Source organism: Catharus ustulatus, chromosome 5, assembly GCF_009819885.2.
Source record: "Catharus ustulatus isolate bCatUst1 chromosome 5, bCatUst1.pri.v2, whole genome shotgun sequence".
Lineage (NCBI taxonomy): Eukaryota > Metazoa > Chordata > Aves > Passeriformes > Turdidae > Catharus > Catharus ustulatus.
In genome coordinates, this window is record NC_046225.1 from 17,784,364 (window position 1) to 17,802,919 (window position 18,556).

At 42.6% G+C, this 18,556-nt stretch overlaps 1 protein-coding gene across 6 annotated transcripts in view; it reads right to left on the reverse strand.

Moving 5' to 3' along the window:
* The window catches only part of FAM13A (family with sequence similarity 13 member A), a 119,370-nt gene that overhangs the window by 47,790 nt on the left and 53,024 nt on the right, over window positions 1–18,556 (reverse strand). For 5 of the 6 annotated variants that reach the window (XM_033060312.1, XM_033060314.1, XM_033060313.1 and 2 more), the window contains one exon: window positions 490–531. In XM_033060312.1, coding sequence (XP_032916203.1) covers window positions 490–531 — 42 coding nt within the window. Of the gene's footprint in view, window positions 1–489; window positions 532–9,616; window positions 9,697–18,556 lie in introns of those variants that run through there. The other variant, XM_033060316.1, reaches the window with a different exon arrangement.

Consider the following 18,556-nt stretch of genomic DNA (forward strand, 5'->3'; position numbering starts at 1 on the left):
ACCAATTTGTTCAAATGCAGCATGAGCACCATTCCCTCCAGTGAGGCTTGCTGGTACCCAGGCACTCTCCTGCTTTTCTAGGCTGCAGCAGGGAACTGGACGGGCTGCTGACTCACCATCTGGTTCCTGGTTTCTTTCTGAGCAGCACATGCTGCCAGTTCCTCAAATCCTGTAGCAAAAATCTCTCCTGTGCCTGCAGATAAGCTACTCAGGCATCTAAGCTACGTAACAAACCAAATAAAAGAGGAAAACCATGTCCATCTTGTAATAAAGATCTTAAACCCTGGGCCTTCTCTCTAAATACAAAAGAATCACAACAGAGATGGTATCTGCAAAGACTCATCCCACTAAGTGAGCAATAATTACAAATGTAAAACGAACCCTCACTTTGATTACAGTCTGTTCAGCACTTCTGAACCCCTCCCCACATTTAATTCCAATAGAGTCAATCCCACACAGAAAAATAAATGAAAACAACTGAGTAAATACCTCACATAGAAGGGTGACATAGGCCGTTCATCTTCTTGGGAGCTAAAAACAAAACATATTTTGTAAGTTAGTATGCAGTTCTGTCTTGTATTTGCAGCTCAAGAGTGCAGAGATAACAAAAGTGAAATTGCACCCGTTACAGAGGTAACACTTAAATCTATTTTATCCTCTGGTTGACACATGGAAGAAAGCTTTAAGTTGCTTTCCTTAAATCCTGGCAATCCAACTCATTTCTCAATGTCCACAAATGTGGCGTAACACATCTCCTGCTAGACAGCCAGGAGTCATTCAGACTCTGCAACAGTGCTAGGGCTATTCCCATAGCAACAATAAAGCATTTTGCCAGGAAATCCAAGAGAGTCCTTCGCTGTCTGCTGCTCCAGAATTAAACAATCTGCCTATTAAAGCCAAACTTGGGGGAAAAATAACCCGTACCAAATGACATCTTGAATAACCAAAGAAACAGCCATGGCCATAGGTATATGCATGAGGCTACCTATTCCCCAGTTTTATCACTCCTGTGGAAAGTTTATTTGAATGTAATTTCTGAAGGCTTGAGATCAGGGATTGCCATTGGCTGGCATGGAGGTCCCCTGACAAAATGTTTAGTTGTGTTTTAGTGGTCAACTGGCCTGTCCCAACATAACTACCTGGCAAGTGACTTACCCTGAGCACTGATTCAGCTCTCTGTGCCTGTGCTGGCACAATGGTAGGAATGAGCTGGGACACAGAACCACACATGATATCTTGAATTTTGAAGGATTATATTTATTGGCTTATAAAAGCTGCTCTAAGCACTCAATAAAGGGGAAAAGAACATCTCTGTAGGATTTGCAACTAGGAAATTAAGTACTCAGGTACTTTCTGCAGCTTCCATTGGAGCCAGCATAAAACTCCCTCAGCAAGATGAGCAGAAACTGGCCTGCAGCCAGGTTAGCACCCTGCCCTCACACTGTACAGAGCCAGAGGCAGATCTAACCATGGCTTATTTCCAACCCAGCCAATGTTATAACAGATCCACAAAAATGAACGCCAAATTCACTGAGGGGAGGAGAGCTTAAAGGAGGAGGCAAGATACAAGGGAGTCAAAAAGGCAGACTGACAATGTTCCAGAGAAATAATCCGAGGGATTCAACCCCCCAACTAGAATATGGAAAGATTCACACACAGACATCTACAGAAAAGACCTTACAGCATATGATGCAAGAAACTCGAAACACTGATTTGAGGGTAACACCAAACACCACAGACAATAAGAAAGAGAAACTGCCTCTAAAATTATTGCGGTCTGCCAAAAGTTCATCACTTCTGTAAGGCAACAGTGACTGGACAGCTTTCAGCAGCTCCCCAAGAAGACTGGGAGCACAGTTGCTATTAGAAACCTTGCTGTCATTTCCATAAGCCCATCTTCAGCAGCCTGAACAAGTTGCAGTGCTGCTGCTGCTCCTACAGCCAGGCAGGACACAGACCAGTGCATAGCAGTTGGAGAGTGCCTGCCTGTGAACTGAGGCTAATGGCACTGAAGAGTCTTTGTGAGAAACTACTATAGCTTTGAGATGCCTGTGAAAAGTTGATAGAACCACAGAAATGCCCATTATTGCCTTCTCTGAAGACAACCTGCAACAAAGGCATGGGTAGGAACCTCTGCCAGGTAAGGCTCCCTCCCCTGATGCCATGCAGTCTCCCAGCCTGCATGCATGCTATTACTTTATTTGGCATTTACAGAATATACATTATTTAAGTGTAAAGGAAGTACTTTAAACTCACAAAGCTACTGGTAAAGTTTTTTGCTATGTTCAGTTCACTGCATTAATAGCTGTACTTGTAATCTCAATGCAAACAAGTCCAAGTAGTGGACAGAAAACATGAAAAATCTTTTATCACATAAATGGAAGTTTACAGTGCCATCAAGATTTCTGTGCATTAATGCAACTTCAAATGTCAACATCAAATGCTGCTTTATGTACAAGTGGCAGTGGCTGAAGCCACACCTAACATGCTTTCTTTTCCATCATAAACACCCCTCCTTATTTCAAGATTTGTAATTAACTTCCAAATCAAAGCAGCACAATCATACTGAAAAAGTTCAAATAATCTTTTACATTTATGCTCCCAATATTTGTTTTGACAGAGCAGATGGAAAAGTAGTATTCAGCAGGGACTCTGAATCCTCTTGCATTTCCTTCCCTTTCTTCCACAGCAAGTGCAACTAGATGCTTCTTATTCTAACCGTACAAAAATTTACCCATACAAAGAAACTGGGGAGAAACACAGATTTTAAGACAATTAGCTGGGAATGGCAGAGAAAGAAGCTCTTACAGAAGTCAGAAATCAAGTATCAGTTTCATTTAGATCATCAGGTGTCAAGATTTCACATGGCTGGTAATCACTGTAGCTGTGAAAAACCTCTTTTACTCAATAATGGTTCACAGTTTTACATGTGCAGCAAATGAGTAGTAGATGAATCTGGGATGAAGACCTCCAAGCTACCTAGTATGAAATCCAGACTTTTGAGAAAATCATAAAAGTCTTCCAAATTTCTAGCTCGCCCAGTAAAAAAACTTATTCATTAGACAAACAGGCTTAGCAGTAAACTAAATTTTAGAGTTTTTTTTGTTTGGTTGGGATTTTTTATCCTCAAAGTTTTGTCCAGATTTATGTATGCTTTATGACCAGAAGTTACGAAATAGCTTTAAGAAACTCCAGTTATTTATTCAGCTATCACTGATTACCCGGCCAAGCAGGCGAGCGCAAAATACAGCAGTTTCTTTTTTTCTCAAGCATATAAATAGCTACCCTAAATCCAGGGATTAAACAGAAATTAATCACTTCCATGAAATACTTGGGAGATTACCTGATAACTTCCTTCCTGCTAATAGCCAAAATACCAGCTACACTAAAAAAAATAAAATACCAAAACCAACCAACCAACAAAAACCCCCCAAAAACCAAAAAAACCCCAAACCAAACAAAAAAAACCCCCACAAAACAACAAACCCCAAAAAACACCCAAGGAAAAAAAAAAAAACAAAAAACCAAAACAAAACAAAAAAATCCACAGCAAATCAAACTTATCTATTTCCCGGGTAAAGAAGTAATATTATGTAAGTTTGTGACCACCATTGAGCTAATAAAAAGTTTTTCACACTGGAAGGAACACCAGTTTAGCCCACCACTTAGTTCAGCCCTACTTGGGATTTTCAGGTACATCTTTTCTGTCTCTGAAGAAGGAAATAGGAAAGCCTGGGTGAAGTCTAACTGTTAAATGATGAATTTCCACCACAGAAGGAGAGCTATCCTTTTTTGCCTCCCTCTTTTGCAACAGGAATGTTACAGGCAGTGTTACATTCACCCCTCACATTCTTAAGCAGGCTATCATGGTTCTTTTTTTTTTTTTTTCTGACATCTCATAGAACCATTGAGGGTGGAAAAGACCTCTCAGAGCAAGTCCAACTTTTAAATCATCTTGCCCTTCAGGTAGCATAAGTGAGTTGCTGAGCCTGTTATAGAACACCCATTTAGATGGAAAGTTCCCAATTTATTTATGTGCATGAGGAATACCCCTGTCTCAGCCCTCTCCTCGCTGGCCTGAGCTCCCACCACAAGTCAGAGAGTGGTTCAGGGTCCTTCCCCTTGTTTTATTTGCACTTAATCAGCAGCAGTTCTTCTGTCTTAGCTTCTTGGCACTAGAACCTCCATTACAAAGCTACTGCAGCTTTCCTACTCCACATGTCTTTTCAAAACTTAAATGGGACATACAGCAGATGAAATAATAATTTTAAAAAAACCTCTGGATTTTAGCTTTGGGGTTTTTTTTTGGTTTTTTTTTTTTGTTGGATTGGGGTTTTTTTTAACAATTATGAAAATGTACTTTGACTCAAGGGTCAACATTTTGCACCAGAGATGAAGGGCCTAGACACTGGCAGGGTCTTGCTGCTCAGCCAAGGTCATGTTTTCTTAATGTCTTGCCAGAGGCTCTGTTTGTTCTGACCTCAAATGTTAGATAAGGGAATGGCTCACTTTCTATTCTACCACAGAAATTCTCGATTCCAAGAGAAATGTAGTTGTTTTTAGTGGGCATACTTTTTTATTGCAAAGCAATTAAAAAAGGCATTGAAACAAAAAGGGCAATGAAAAATTCAGTGACATCAAATTACTAACGGTATCAGAAGTTAATGCAGGTTTTGGAGGGAGAAGAAGGAAGGCAAAGTTTGGGTGACTTCTTAAGGTTTCAAACTTATCTCCCTCTTGTTTTCTTCTCATCATTCAGAACATCTATGCTTCCTTGGATTAAAAGACAAATAATCTTTGTAACTACTAAAGATTTCAACAATATTGTTTATTTACTTATTATAACATTCAACACCAACAACACTAAAAATAGCTTCAAGGAAACATTTATTTTGAGGCCACAGTAGTGCTTTTTGCTGCAGGTCTCATTTTATCCACAAATTTTTTAGCACTTCTTCACCCGCCCAAGTAATTTCCCCATAAAAGTTATTTCAATGTTGCAAAAAATGCAAGATTGAAACAGCTCATGAAAATGTATTGCATGCTTATTTTCTCAGTAGAGCTATTTACTCATAGCTTGTGCTTCACAGCAGTGGGTAAAAGGCAATGTTTTTGCAAATGAGAAATAGCAGGCAACACAAACCTTTGCTTTCAAATAAATCCTTAAAAATAAACTTCCTACAAATAAATATTGAGGTACATTATGCAAAAGAAGAAATAACAATACCATCCTTGATGCAAGATTAACCATAAATTTAATCTAGTATGGTAACACTGCAGTGATAGAATGGTCAGGATTAAAGTCAGGACCTACCCTCAATCCTTGAGCAATGCCACCCTTGCTCTATATCCTTAAACAGAGCGGGAGGAGGGAGTGCAATATATGCACTGTTTAAAAAACAAATGCTTAACAGCTATTTTCCTGTGAGAGTTATTTCCATGTCAACATTTCCATTTTCCCTGAAGAGTGACTTTAATAACTCAAAACCATAACATGTTGTTTCAGATATTTATCTCCAGTCTTCACAATAGTTGTGCTTATATCTAACCATGCATACCACTGAAACTTAAGTAAGCTACTCAGCAAATGAGCCACATGTCAAAATCCAAGGCTGACAACCCAGCTTCTTTACTCTGAACTCACGTATTCTGCAAAAATATCATACTATGCAAAATATCTCCAATTACTTGGGTGTGGGTGAATTGGTTTAAATATTAAACTCCAAAGGATCCCATCCTCCTCCTCCTCAAAGCTGTTTCTTCAGCATGTTTTTCCTAAAGATCTCTCAACTAAATTAGACTGCACAGGTATCTATCCATAGGTGTAACTGTGCAGGCTATGTGTGAGGGGGCACTGAGATTGAAGCATGTTACCTAAACAGGAAAAAAAAGTATACTGAAGGCTTTTTGCACACCTCCTACTTCAAAGCAACATCAGAGATCAGGGAAGCATAGGCTATCCCATGGCAAGCTGAAGTGAGCAGAACTTCTTGCTGATTAATGCCACTGTGAGCAAGAGGCAGAATTTCCATTTATATTAACATACCTGAACATCTCAGAGCCCTTGACAGCATAATTTTGTGTGATTATTTTCTGCTTACTATCCTCCTAGATTGCAAATGTGTTTATCTTTTATGAAATGACGTCAATGTTAAACAGCTCACTTTTGCTGTTTTACTTCTTAAGCTAGTTGGGTCTTATTATGAAAGATGGGGTAGTGTCTTTTCTTTTACTTGTGGTTTGGCAATAGTCCTCATTAGGATAAAACCAGAAAATGGCTCAGAGAAAGGTGGAATGAATGTACCAGCTGAAGTCTCACCTCTTCTCAGAATTTAACAGTGAAGTTGCATAACACACACATACCTGTTGCATTATAATGGTGAAGAACTGTTACTAGGTAACCAGTGATTTCAGTTTCAGGATTGTTTGTTAAAAGCTTGCACACTTCAAATAAAGGTATCTAAAAGGCCAGTTTTCAGACAAATATTAATATTTTGTTGCTTAATCAGGCAGACACCCCACAGACAAATACTAAAGAAAATTTCCACACCAATTTCCTCTTTTACTCAGAGCCTTCTACCCCCAGTGGTACTGAGGAAGAGCTTCCACAGGCTCCTACACTCATATCAATGACAGCTGTAGGTCAAATCTGAGCTTGAAAGATGAAAAATTCACATAGTATTTTCTAACAAGCTATGACTTGAGGAAGATGAGAGCCACAGGTTTGAATCTCTCTTCATTCTTCCACCAGAAATAAAAATTCACCCAAATCCAAAGAAAAAACTAGATTCAAGTTCTCTCCACCCTCAGAGAGCATACTTCACATCCATATTCTAGAATATACTTCATTTGGGCTTGTCAAGCACTCCCAGTACCTTGGACAGAAAGCGATAGCAAAGTCCAAAAGATCAGACTTACTTACAGTACAACTTCACACACAAAAAGGTTCACAAATGTGATAAACAGAACACAGCAGCCATCTACCCCTGCCCATGCAGACGACTGCTGCTGTACAGGTTAGAAACAGATCAGTTATATTCCCTTCTGCTTTCAGATGCACTTGCTGAAAATATTTGTGATGGCTTCACTCTTCCACTACCTTGGCTTGTTAAGCAACAGAGGCCATTGTTCACAAACAAGGCCCAAGTGTGTACCTGCCTTTCTTATCTCCGACAGAAACTGGTAGATACGAGTGGCAAAGGCAGCCACAGGCTTCAGCTTTGCACAGCTGTTGTTAAATCTTCAATAGACTGAGCTAGAATACATGAATTAAAACATGCATTAACATTAGTAGCATTAGTAATGCTCTGACTAGGAAACTGGGATACCAAAGTAAGCTAATGCTATTCTGAAAAGATAGTAGCCTAATAGCAACAGAAGAAACAATTACTGGTGGATAAATTGCTGGAAAATCAGTAATGCAATCCATGTGACATTCACCAGTGCCTTCTGCAGTGTTCAGGTAATACAGTGCCTACTGCAGTGAGGATTCAACATATTTGGCCTTCCACCTCTTCCCATACAATGAAACATAACCCTGACATCCCCATTGTCACTCCTCACAGCAGGACACCATACCCCATCACATGCCATTCCACAGATATCTATATATAGGATGATACCACACAGTCCATATGGCTCTATGCAAGCACTTTATATGATTTTCTGGAAGACGGATTCACAGTTCACACATATCTTGGTAGATAAAGAGCCCTTCTCCCTCTCCCAAGTTTTACACACCAGCTACACATTTGTATTGCTTCAGCACAGGAGGGTTTCCATGGCAGGCACAGCATGGCCAGCCTCATGGTCCCAAAGAGAGCACGGAGCAGGGCACCTGCAGGAGATGGGCAGGAGCAAGCTCACCCAGGATGGGAACCAAGCGTGATTACTGCAGGCAGCTCATTCCCTTTCTTGAGAGGGACAGATTCTTTCAGCTTGGCAAGTGTCCTAAATCACAGAACCTGAAAGGTGCCATTACTCTGATCAAACCCAGTAACAGGAACCATGCACTGCAATTTGTCCATGCCCTCAGCCGGAACAGCAAGGCCAGCCTATCCACCCCACAGCAACCACAAACATAGTGCTATCCATTCTGGTACCAACCAATACTAGAGGTATCAGCTTTCCTGAAGCTGACAAAAAAATGCTCAAAGCCAGCAAAACTCTGCCCTAAGGGAGGGAAGAACAGGAAAATAAAGGTAAAACCTGGAAAATGCCACTGCAAAGAGATCTGGCAATCTGTGCCAAAAAACCCAAGGTGCTAAAAAGTACAGTATATGCAGCCTAAAAATAGATCAAGGAGACAGAAAAGGAGTCAGAATTTAATTAATTATTTTAACTGAAAAACTCAAAATTCTGTACCATGCTTACAGCTTAATGGAGTTTGAAGAAAATACCTCATTTTTGAAGTGCTGACTGCATCTCTAACTGATCTAGTCCTTGCAACAACAAAGAGTCTAATTAGAGCCAGCCTGTGAAACCCATCTTCCCCTGGGGTGAAGAGTCAAGAGCATAATAACAACCACTTGTTCCGACCACTGCAAGGACAGTCAGATCCTTGAGAACATAGAAAGGTTAAAAATATTATGTGAGACTGGTCCTTCAAATAGAAACGATGCACTGTGACCACTTCTTTAAGACATTCAAACCATATTTCTGTTTCTCTGCAGTCATCAACATGGAACCCCATGACTGCAACAGACTGCCAGAGACTTTCTCCCCATCTACCTGCAGAGGATCCTGCACTTTATCAAGACAAAAACAGTTTGGGTAGCAATTTTAGTTACTATTTTATTGTGTTCAAGTAAGCAGCAACTCTGCAGCTTCTGCTAAAACAGCACCACCACAGTGCAGAAATGACACGGTGAATTTTTTATTTACTGTTTTGTAGATTACAGAAAGATTGATATTCAGGCCATTCAAATACTATTAGGGGAGGTATGGACTGCTTGATTTTGAGAACTGAATGGTAAATAATTAATAACAGAAATAAGAATTTGATGACCCAGTGAGAGGGCTGTGTACACTGTACACACTCCTCCCCTGCAGTGGGTCTGTGCCCTTCCATTTCAAAAGCTTGACTGCAGCTGTCCCTGCCATAACGTGGCACATGCCAGCACAGGTACTTGCTCACAGCTGGTGCTGAAGTGAGGTGTGCGTCGGCACCCTGGAAAGAGCCAGCCCTTCTCCTCCGAAAACTGAGCAGTCGCCCATGCTGCGGCAGCTGGGCGTGCGAGCTGCCAGCCGGAGATGGGCTGTGCGCAGGGCACCGCTCCCGCCCCGCAGCCCGCCCAGCTCGGGCTTGCCCCGAGCACGGAGCCGGCGGAGACACAGGGCTGGCCGGGTCCCCGCACACCTCACAGCTGCTCCCACCCCGCACGGAAGGCGCTGTGAGGGTTTCGGGGCGCTACATCGAATTCCCCTCTCCGCCCGGGGATGCCGGAGATCCCCCCACCCCGGGGACCCGCTAATAGCCCCACTTGTTGCACTGCCCCCGCGCCGGGGCCGGTATCCCACTCCCGGGCGGGCAGCCCCGCTCCCAGGCGGGTCCGAGTCCCGGCTCCCCCGTGCCGGACAGCCCTGGGTCCCAGGCTAGCCCCGGCTGGGCACGTACCTCTGCAGGGGCATCACCTCGCACGCCATGCTGGCCATGGAGCCGCTGCCCGCCCGGCCGCCCGCCGCGCCTCTCGCCGCGCCCGCAGCGCCGCCAGCTCCTGGCCGCGGGGAGCGCCTGGCCGCGGGGAGCGCCCGGCCCCGGGGAGGGGCGAAGGGGCCGCCGGGCCCGGGTTGGCGGCTGGCGAGGGCCCGCCCCAGCGCCGAGAGCCCCGGCCCGGCCCCCTGGCTGCGACACCCGCCACGGCCCCGGGCCCTGCCCGCCCCACCGGGCTCGGCAGGCACAGGTTAACCAAAGGCGGCTGCTGCTGTCCGGTAGGTTCTGGGCCCGCAAAAGATGCTACAAGTTGACGGCTAACGGCTCCTTTCAACAGAAAGGCCCCACAAGGTCTTCTGCATCCCTCTCAGTAACTGTAACCCACCGCCCTTCTTTCCGAACTCTCCCAGGGTGCAAGGCAGCCTCTCCCGAGCTCCTTCCCCGCTCCGGGAAGGGCAGGCGCGGTGCCCCGGGCACCCAGACCCCCGCAAAGCTCCACGACACCCTGGCAAGGCTGCTCTGGCTCTGCCCTATCACACTTTACCATCGGTGTCTAGCAGGGCCGGCACAACCTTTGCACTTGATCCCTTCGCGTTGCAGTAGATACCACCGCAGGTTGAAAGGTTTGTGCTGTAGTTGGCCACCCAGTTCCAACCCACTGCAAAGAGAGCTCTTCTTCCCTTAATATTTGAACTGAAGAGACAACTGCAGAGCCGAATTCATGTTCCCAGTGGGCTATTCTCAAGCACTCCTGCTTTTACATCTGTGGCTGCTGACCAAATATTGCTCTGAAAATCACACATTCTATTAGGTAGAAGTTTGGGACTGGGAAGAGTGGTTGCAAAAGAATCACACACAAGGGGTGTGTCACCAGGACATAGCAGCCTAGGAAAATGAACAGCACAAAATCACTAAGGTTTCGCACCAAAACGTTTCATGGCAACTGAAAGAGCACACCCAGAGTTTTACTTTTCACCTTTGCAGCTCCTCTGCCCAAAAGGCCTGAGGAACTGCTTTCCATTTCCCCCAACACTGGACAGAAACACTTCTGCTGCTGTCTGGCCTGTGAACAATGTTATCATACTGCATACTGTGTGATGGGGAAGGGGACGATCCTAATCTGATAAAGGGACCTAAGAGTGTCCTTTCAACACTTTAGGTGGTACAAACATAATGGAACACGTCAATCTTCAAAAACTCAAGCCAATATTGCAAGTACCACCCCACTGAACCCTAGTGAGGATTAGTACTGGCTTAGGAGAAAGCTGTGGCAGAGCTTAGTACCTGTATGTTTAACACTTCCATAGAGATGTAGGTCATGGAAACTAAACATGAGCCACATCAGCTTCCTGGAGAAGCAGCCAATACTCGCAGGTTAGCAGAGTGTATCAGATATTTCACAATGATGCCCAACAGATCCTGACCTTTGCCAGCAGGAGGCAGGGGTGTTTTCTGTCAAAATCAAGAGCAGTGGGCAGCTGCAGCCTCAGGAAGCAATGGCATGGAGTGGAGACACGGGAGCCAATTGAGACATGGCTTTGCTTCAGTAGCCTGAACAGTTTAGTATCTGCTCCTGTCAGCTGGCTGACTGGAAGAAGTGCATTAGTAATGCTTCTGCCCACTGCCTCAGCATAAGCCTGTTCTGCCGTGACAGTCACACCAGGCACAGCACAGCGCCCCTTTTAAAGAAAGTCAGCAATGCTGACAAAGCACTCTGCCATGATGGATCTGGGCTGCTCTGATCCATGACAATTAAATGAGTATCTTGATGACTTCCTGTTAAATTAAATGCACCGTATGTGCTCATAACCAACTAAAACTATGAGAGAAAGATTTTACTCTTATACATAAAACTACTTCAGTATAAAACAAGAGCACCTTGTACCATTTCAGAGTTCAACAATAAATCAAATTTACTTTTCCTTGCCAGTCTTTTTTTTTTGTATAATTATTCATAGTTTATTACCCTTCTATAAACTGAGTGTTACCATTGGGATGCCATTAAAAGAATTAATTTTCCACATTTAAATAAGGACCCATCTACATGGGCAAGGAATCAGGGTTCTCCAGAGCAGCTTGCTGAATAAACACATGTGGAATAACTCAAATAGCTGCTGTAATATGAATTTATACACTAGCTATTCTGTAATAACTTCCATTGGACTTGCTTGTATAAATAAGCTTAAAAGTACTAAGCTCATTGACAAAGAATTCACTAACAAAAAGAGATGCTGTAATAACCAGAAAAATTAATTTATGGATTAGCATCAGTGAAGAAGGGTAGCTCGTAGCATCATTCTAAAATCAACCTGCCGCCAGTAGTAAAGATGCAGAGCCTCAACACCTTCAGATCCACATTTTGTTTCTGTTCTCTTCTTTTGCAGTCCCTGGATGGGTATTGGTTTTCTCCTTTGCATCCTCATATGTCTCTTTTAACATTGTCAAAATCATCACAACGAAGAACAGGTACAGGAACTCATGCTTCCCTGCACTCACTGGCACGCAACTTCATCAACTGTTGAAAGAAAGGTGACCAAAGTTGAAAAAATGCTACCTGATTGCTAGCACTGCTGGTTTCCCAAAGTTTTAAACTGTTTTGAGAGCAACTGCAGACACTGCAAAGCATGATTTTAACATGGAGTAATGTTAGAGTGAAATTTTTAAACTCCTTTTGAGGACTGTGGCCAACCACTAGTAAGAGTGGCAATACTGGACGAATGTCACCTTAGTTCAGTTCACACTGTCTCTATGGGCTTTTGCATCTCTCAGCTGCTAAACAAGAACACAAATCTTAATTCTTCACCTCCCCTGTTCATGGGTAGGGACCACAAGTGATTTATTTGTGGCACAAAGCAGGCAGACAAAAGCTGCCAGAAAGCTGCAGTCTTATCTCCGAACAATTACACTTCCTTCACACAGATATTGACGCTAAAACCCACTTGCTAGTTGTCAGAGGCAGGAATTCCTACCCTCCTCTTGCCCTCTTATGGCTTTTTTTTAGTTGCATAATTCAAGCTGGGCTATCACACATAACACCTGGGATTGTACAAAATTTTCTTTTGGATTTTCTTGTACTTGTTGAATTTGTTCTCCCATGTTAAACAAAGAAGACAAAAACTCTTCTGCAAGTTTCATGCAGTTCTTGCATTTCTATTACTCAAAAAGGCCAAACCCATCTGTTGGCAGCAACAATGCACCACAGAAGCCCTTTATGGTATCACCAACTATAGAAACAGAGGATGAGGAAAAAACATCTCTCAGGACAGGCACAGCATTCTCTCCACTGACTGTATGCTCCCCAGTGTATTGTAAACATTTCAGGAAAAGAGACAGCAAATAACAATAAAAATGATAAAGTCCCTTGAAAAATACCAACACATACTGCCACACTTCAGCACCTACACCAAGGCAACACCTGTGCTCCAAATGTTTGATTTGTACATTTCTTACTGAGTTTCAATAAAGGGAAAAAACAAAACACTGGCTGGAACTAAATATGAATAATCACTTTTCTCCATCAAAGTTTAAAGAATGGCACATTTGAAAAGGAAGTCTCCTGTCAATCATCATTACAGAAATGCTTTCTCCTCTTTCTTTCCTTTTCATACTTTGCTGCGCACCAAGCAATTTTCTCAGCATATGAAGCCACAAGAGAAAAGGATCTGTGAGCAGCACCAGAAAATACAAGATATGTGATCTAAATAATGGATTTTATGAGGATGTGGTTGTGTCTGCCTCCTAAAAAGCAGTTATCCCTTGCTCCGCTGCACAGTCATACACAAATCAGATACTATTAAAAAATAAAATAGAAAAAAAAAGAAAAAAAAGAAAATGAAAAAAAAAAGGCAATCCTGCCTGGTCTGACAAAATCTGAGGGCTTTTAGGATGCTACTCAATACCATTAATTTATTCCCACAATGTTTACAGAATTATGCAATATTTTCCCTCTGGCAGAAACATGAAATGCAAAGGAAAGATATTGCCAGACTGAAAATTACAGAATGTACTTTTCAAAATACCACCAATAGAAAATTAAAAATTCCATTATTTATGTACATATACTTACATTAATACACACATTTTCCTCTTTAAAGTATCTATGCATATGAACATCTGCCATCAGAAGTGAATATCCTGGAAAATCTCCCACAGGCCAAAGGACTTGTGTGCACGTATGAAATAAGCAAGTCACATGTAAACAGAAACTGTACTTGGAAACTGCAGCCCTTCATGTCCAAACAAAGCAGACAGACAATTCAAAACAGCCCCTCCAAAAGGGCACAAACAGGAAACTGATACGTCAAAAACACAATTTAGTGAAAGGGGAATCCTCAGAAAGGCTTAAAAGAGGTAATGGTGGCTTTGCAAAGCTGTACTCAGCCGTGTTCCACTTAAAGATGTTTCAATGATTTTTAAGTAAATGTAGAATTATACCAGTGGTTATTTTTGTATTTTTTGTATTTTTGTTGTGCGCAAGCCAGCATTAAAACTTTCAGTACAACCACATAAGAGTAAAATCCGGGAACTATGTGCAAGATGGGTCTACAACATTGTGCTTACAAGCCCTGAGTGACTGTGTGGCTGAAGAAATTATCATTGTCCTCAGAGATATCAACATGGGTATTACTGAAAAGGTGTATTATGCCTCTATTTTCTAATAGGTTGGTTGCTACAAAAGACTGTGATCACTTCAGGAATTCCCATTCCTAAGCAAGTTGTGAAAAACTGAAGAGTGCTGAGACAACCCATGAAGGGCACACAAAAACTAAACTCACACATTTAGTGCTTTCCGAAGAAAATTGTTGGTGCATGCAGGAGAAATTAATATGTGACCTAGTACTCACAAGTCTGATGAAGACTCAATGGTTGGAAGTCAAATATAGGCAAATCATGCCTAGAAATGAAGACATTTTAAAGTGTGAGAATAATCAACTACCGATGCAATTCATCAATAATTATAGTGAATTTTTAGTGTCCTTACAAATTACAGTTGCCTTTGTTTAGGAACACCAAGCCTTATGTAAACTGTCTAGATGGTATTTGCAGAATTTACTTGCTTATTGTAATAACTGATACTCCTCTCATCCAAAAGAGAAGCAGGTTGCTTATGCTGACTTAATTTTACCCCTTTTATTTTTTATCATAGAAATACAAGCCTTGTTGGCATATCTGTGGAGAATATACTGGTTTCTGCACAGTAGCTTTTCTGTTCCTTCCTGCAACTGAGAGGCCAAATTACCTTTTAAACTAGTTAAAAATCTGTTAAGCAGGAAACATACTCCAGAACTGAACTTGCAAGGGCAAGAGAGAAGTATGGACCAAAGTGAAAGCTTCTTAGAGCTTCAATTTCTCAGCACTCCTGATCTCATCCAACAGATAAGCGCAGAAGTTCATTTCCCATTGCAAGGAACACTGCATGATGCTCCCTGGAGACCTGGATTTGCTGCTGTGGCTTCCCCTCATTAAACAGCAGTGTCCTCTGCAAGCACTGCCACACCCGCTTGTCTGCTGCTTTAACTTGCTCCAAAAGACTCTCACCCCATGGGATAGCCCACAAATTATTTCTTGGCCTCCATCCTGGAAAAGGGGGAGGATTGGAACTAGGTTCCTAAAGGGTTTCCTGGGAAAGCAACAAGTAATGAATGGTTGTGCCAGCTAATCTGCTGTGGGAACAGGGTAAAGCATGCTGAGTGACAAGGTCACTAGGTTCTTCATTTGCACCAGTTAGTTCAAGTGCATGGGAGAGAAGCAAACAAGCAGAAGTCCAGTCTGGCACAAGTTATTTTCGAAGCAGGCTTTCGCCAAAGGTCTGCTAATCTAATGAAACTTGTAAATTTTAGTGTCCAATGAAATTTCTCCACTCCTCTAAATTGTTATTTCTTTAAAACACAAAGCTGTTATTTCTATAAAGCTGTCTGCACAAAACCTTTTTAAAAATCTGGCTGATTCAGACCAGTGAAAATTACATTGAAAACAATGAAGAACAAGAATTCACTTGTTAGCAAAAAGGTTTTAAAAAAGCTTTAAATGAGTCCCTGGTGTTCCCTCTATGATTTATATTACCTACCAAAAATGTCACCGTTTTTACACTTCTCCATTTTCCAAAAACATCCTTCCAATCCTCTACAAAATTACTATCCTTTAAAGTCCATACCTCTGCACCCTTCATGTTCCCTGCTTCCTAAAGCACCTTCAAGTGACAGGCTTATAGTTCACATAAAAACCAAGGATATGGGAAGGGCTGAAGAAAGCAGAGAACAGGCCACACCGTTCACGTTTGCTGCACGCAGCTTTCTACTCCACTGAAAGATAAACTTCTGTCTGTCTTGGCAAGGGAGGCAGTCTGGCAGAGTCACCCTCCAGAAAAAACCCTCCAGGAATAGCTCTTCTTCTCCAGCTGATGAAGTGACTGAAAGGAGTCCTCCCTTTGCACCAGTGCCCCAGTGGCCCGCCTGGCTCCTGGGAGAGCTGGTGGGAAAAAGATGACTCGGCAGGAGAGATCGACTCTGGCTGGGAAGTACTAAAACAAGAGTGAGCTGGAGGAGAATAGCTCCAGCTCTCTGCCTAGAGCTGCAAGATGCATCTGCCACAGAAGCAAGGGAGATCCTGCTAAAAGGCAACTCTGACCAGATGCATTAAAACCTGACTGCATTTGAGCAGAACACAGCCCTCTGAGGTCAGCCTTGGGGCTTCTTCCTGCCCCCAGCTGTGTGTACAGAAGAAACAACAAACGGTTGTTTATGCACAGCCAGATACAGCCATGCTGGGCTTAATCAGCACAGCTCCACTGCTGTGCCCCTCATTTGCAACATCAGCTTTGAGCCCAGTTGCTCTGTACTTGTCTGGGCTGTGCAAACACACTTCTGTCCCACTGCAGGACATTCCTGTCAGGAGTGGCACAAGTGGATACTCCAGGAAAACAAGTTCAGCATACAAGTTCATTATCAGGAACATCCAGAACAACATGGGTAAGGTCTGTAAGTTTTCAACTTCCCAAACACCTCTCAGAGTCTCAGGGATAAAAAATGTATTTTTCTAGTCCATAAGCATACAACCAGCAAAAGCTAGCAAGATTTTAGAGGAAATACTTTTTCTGTGATGCTCTGTTAGAATAGTAGTCACTTGAATTTTTTTTTTCTTTAATTTGACACTTTCTGAAGTTTCAGGGTGGGTTTTTTTTAAGGAAACACCTGTACATTTTATAAAATATGGTGTAGTGTTAGTAGTGGTCCAAATAATCTTATAGTGGCTAGATAGTTCCTAACCATAATGCAGAACAATAAAATTGTTATTTTATTAGATATTAATCTCTCCCTATGTGACTCAAACTTTCTGAATGCACAGAGCTTGAGACTCTGAAAGGACCTGAGGAGTTGGTGGTGGAATCTTTTGTTTCCAGAGTTCTGTCAAAGCCTTAACAACTGGAAGTCATTAATAACCAAGCAGCTTTTAGTTTTTCTTTGCAACTACCTAGTCGCCTCTTTTCGCAGGCATCCCTAGCACAAACACACTATTTCAGCAGGTGCATAATGAAAAGCTTTGGTACAGGAACAGAACTATCTTCATACTCCCTAACTGCAACCTTCTCTGGCCAGGAGGAAGGCACTGAGCCAATGTGAGAAGTGCAATTTGTAGATAAGCAGTCAGCTTGGGATCATACTCCTGACAACAGAAAAAATGAGAGGAAATCTCTCATGGCCACTGACCATGAAAGAGAAGGATTTTACAGCACTGAAACAGCTCAGAGCCAAACTGATGCAAGCAAAGCGACAGGAGCAGTGAGTGACAACTCTGCTGTGCCACACTCAGCCTCTTCTTATTAGCCAGCCAGCTGACCACGTTGAATAAAAATATACATGTGTGTCATAGGAAGTCACAGCTGAACCCAGCAGCCTACGCTGCAACGTGCTGAACACAACGTCCAAACGCGCAGCTTTCCCAGCTGAACCGGGAAATTGCAGCAGCAAACAAACCTGACTGAGAACCCGGTGACCTCTGCCTGCTGATCTTCCTGTGGGGACTGCCTGCAGGACACAGGCCCAGGTCCCCTCTGGGGAGTCACAGGGGAAGGAATACCTCACAGCCTCAGGTGGTAGAAAACTGCTGGCTCTGCAAAGCTAACGGAAACAAAGCACTCTGTGCTGAACCTCCCCATCTGAACAATGGACCAGGCACTTCAGCAGACAGCCTAAGGAAGTTACAGGAGTAACTCTAATTCTACTGAAGTAAAAATAAGTCAAGTCACAGGGCAGAGACTTTGCTTCTTTCCTGCTTGCTTGAAACACAGGTTAGTGATGAGTGTCTTGGTTTATATACACATGAATATTAAAAGTACAAAGATTTCTAAGGTTAGCTTAAACTCCTTATTATTAACTGTGTGTTTTCCAGTAAGAGGTCACCTATCTTTTTGTTCTAAAATTACTTAAAAATCATACAAATGTTTGTCTTTATTTCCTCAGCAAATCTATTATGTAACCCAGTTGCTATCAGAAAGCCATCAGCTTCATGAGATGTAGGGACTTCCTCCTTGCAGCAAAAGCAGGTAACGAAATAAAGAATCCTTCTAGCTGAGACAGCAATACTTGAGGTACAGAAAGGGAACAATTTTTTTCCAGCCTTGTTACTCTTTTCTGATTTCTAAGGCTGCTGGATGCTGTCCCAGGAAACAGGAAAAGCTAATATACTTGGCTGATGGACCGAAAGAGGAACTTTTGTTTCCATATGCACATTATGACAATAAAAGTGCATATGTGCCTTCTACCTTGAATAGTCACCAGACCTTTGTTTCATACATGATTTTTCTTGCTTACAAGATGAACCTCCACTTCCGTGGCACAGGTCAGGTATCAGATTCAAACTGTTCTCCACCCCACAAGCCATAATTCGTCACAATGTAAACCTTGC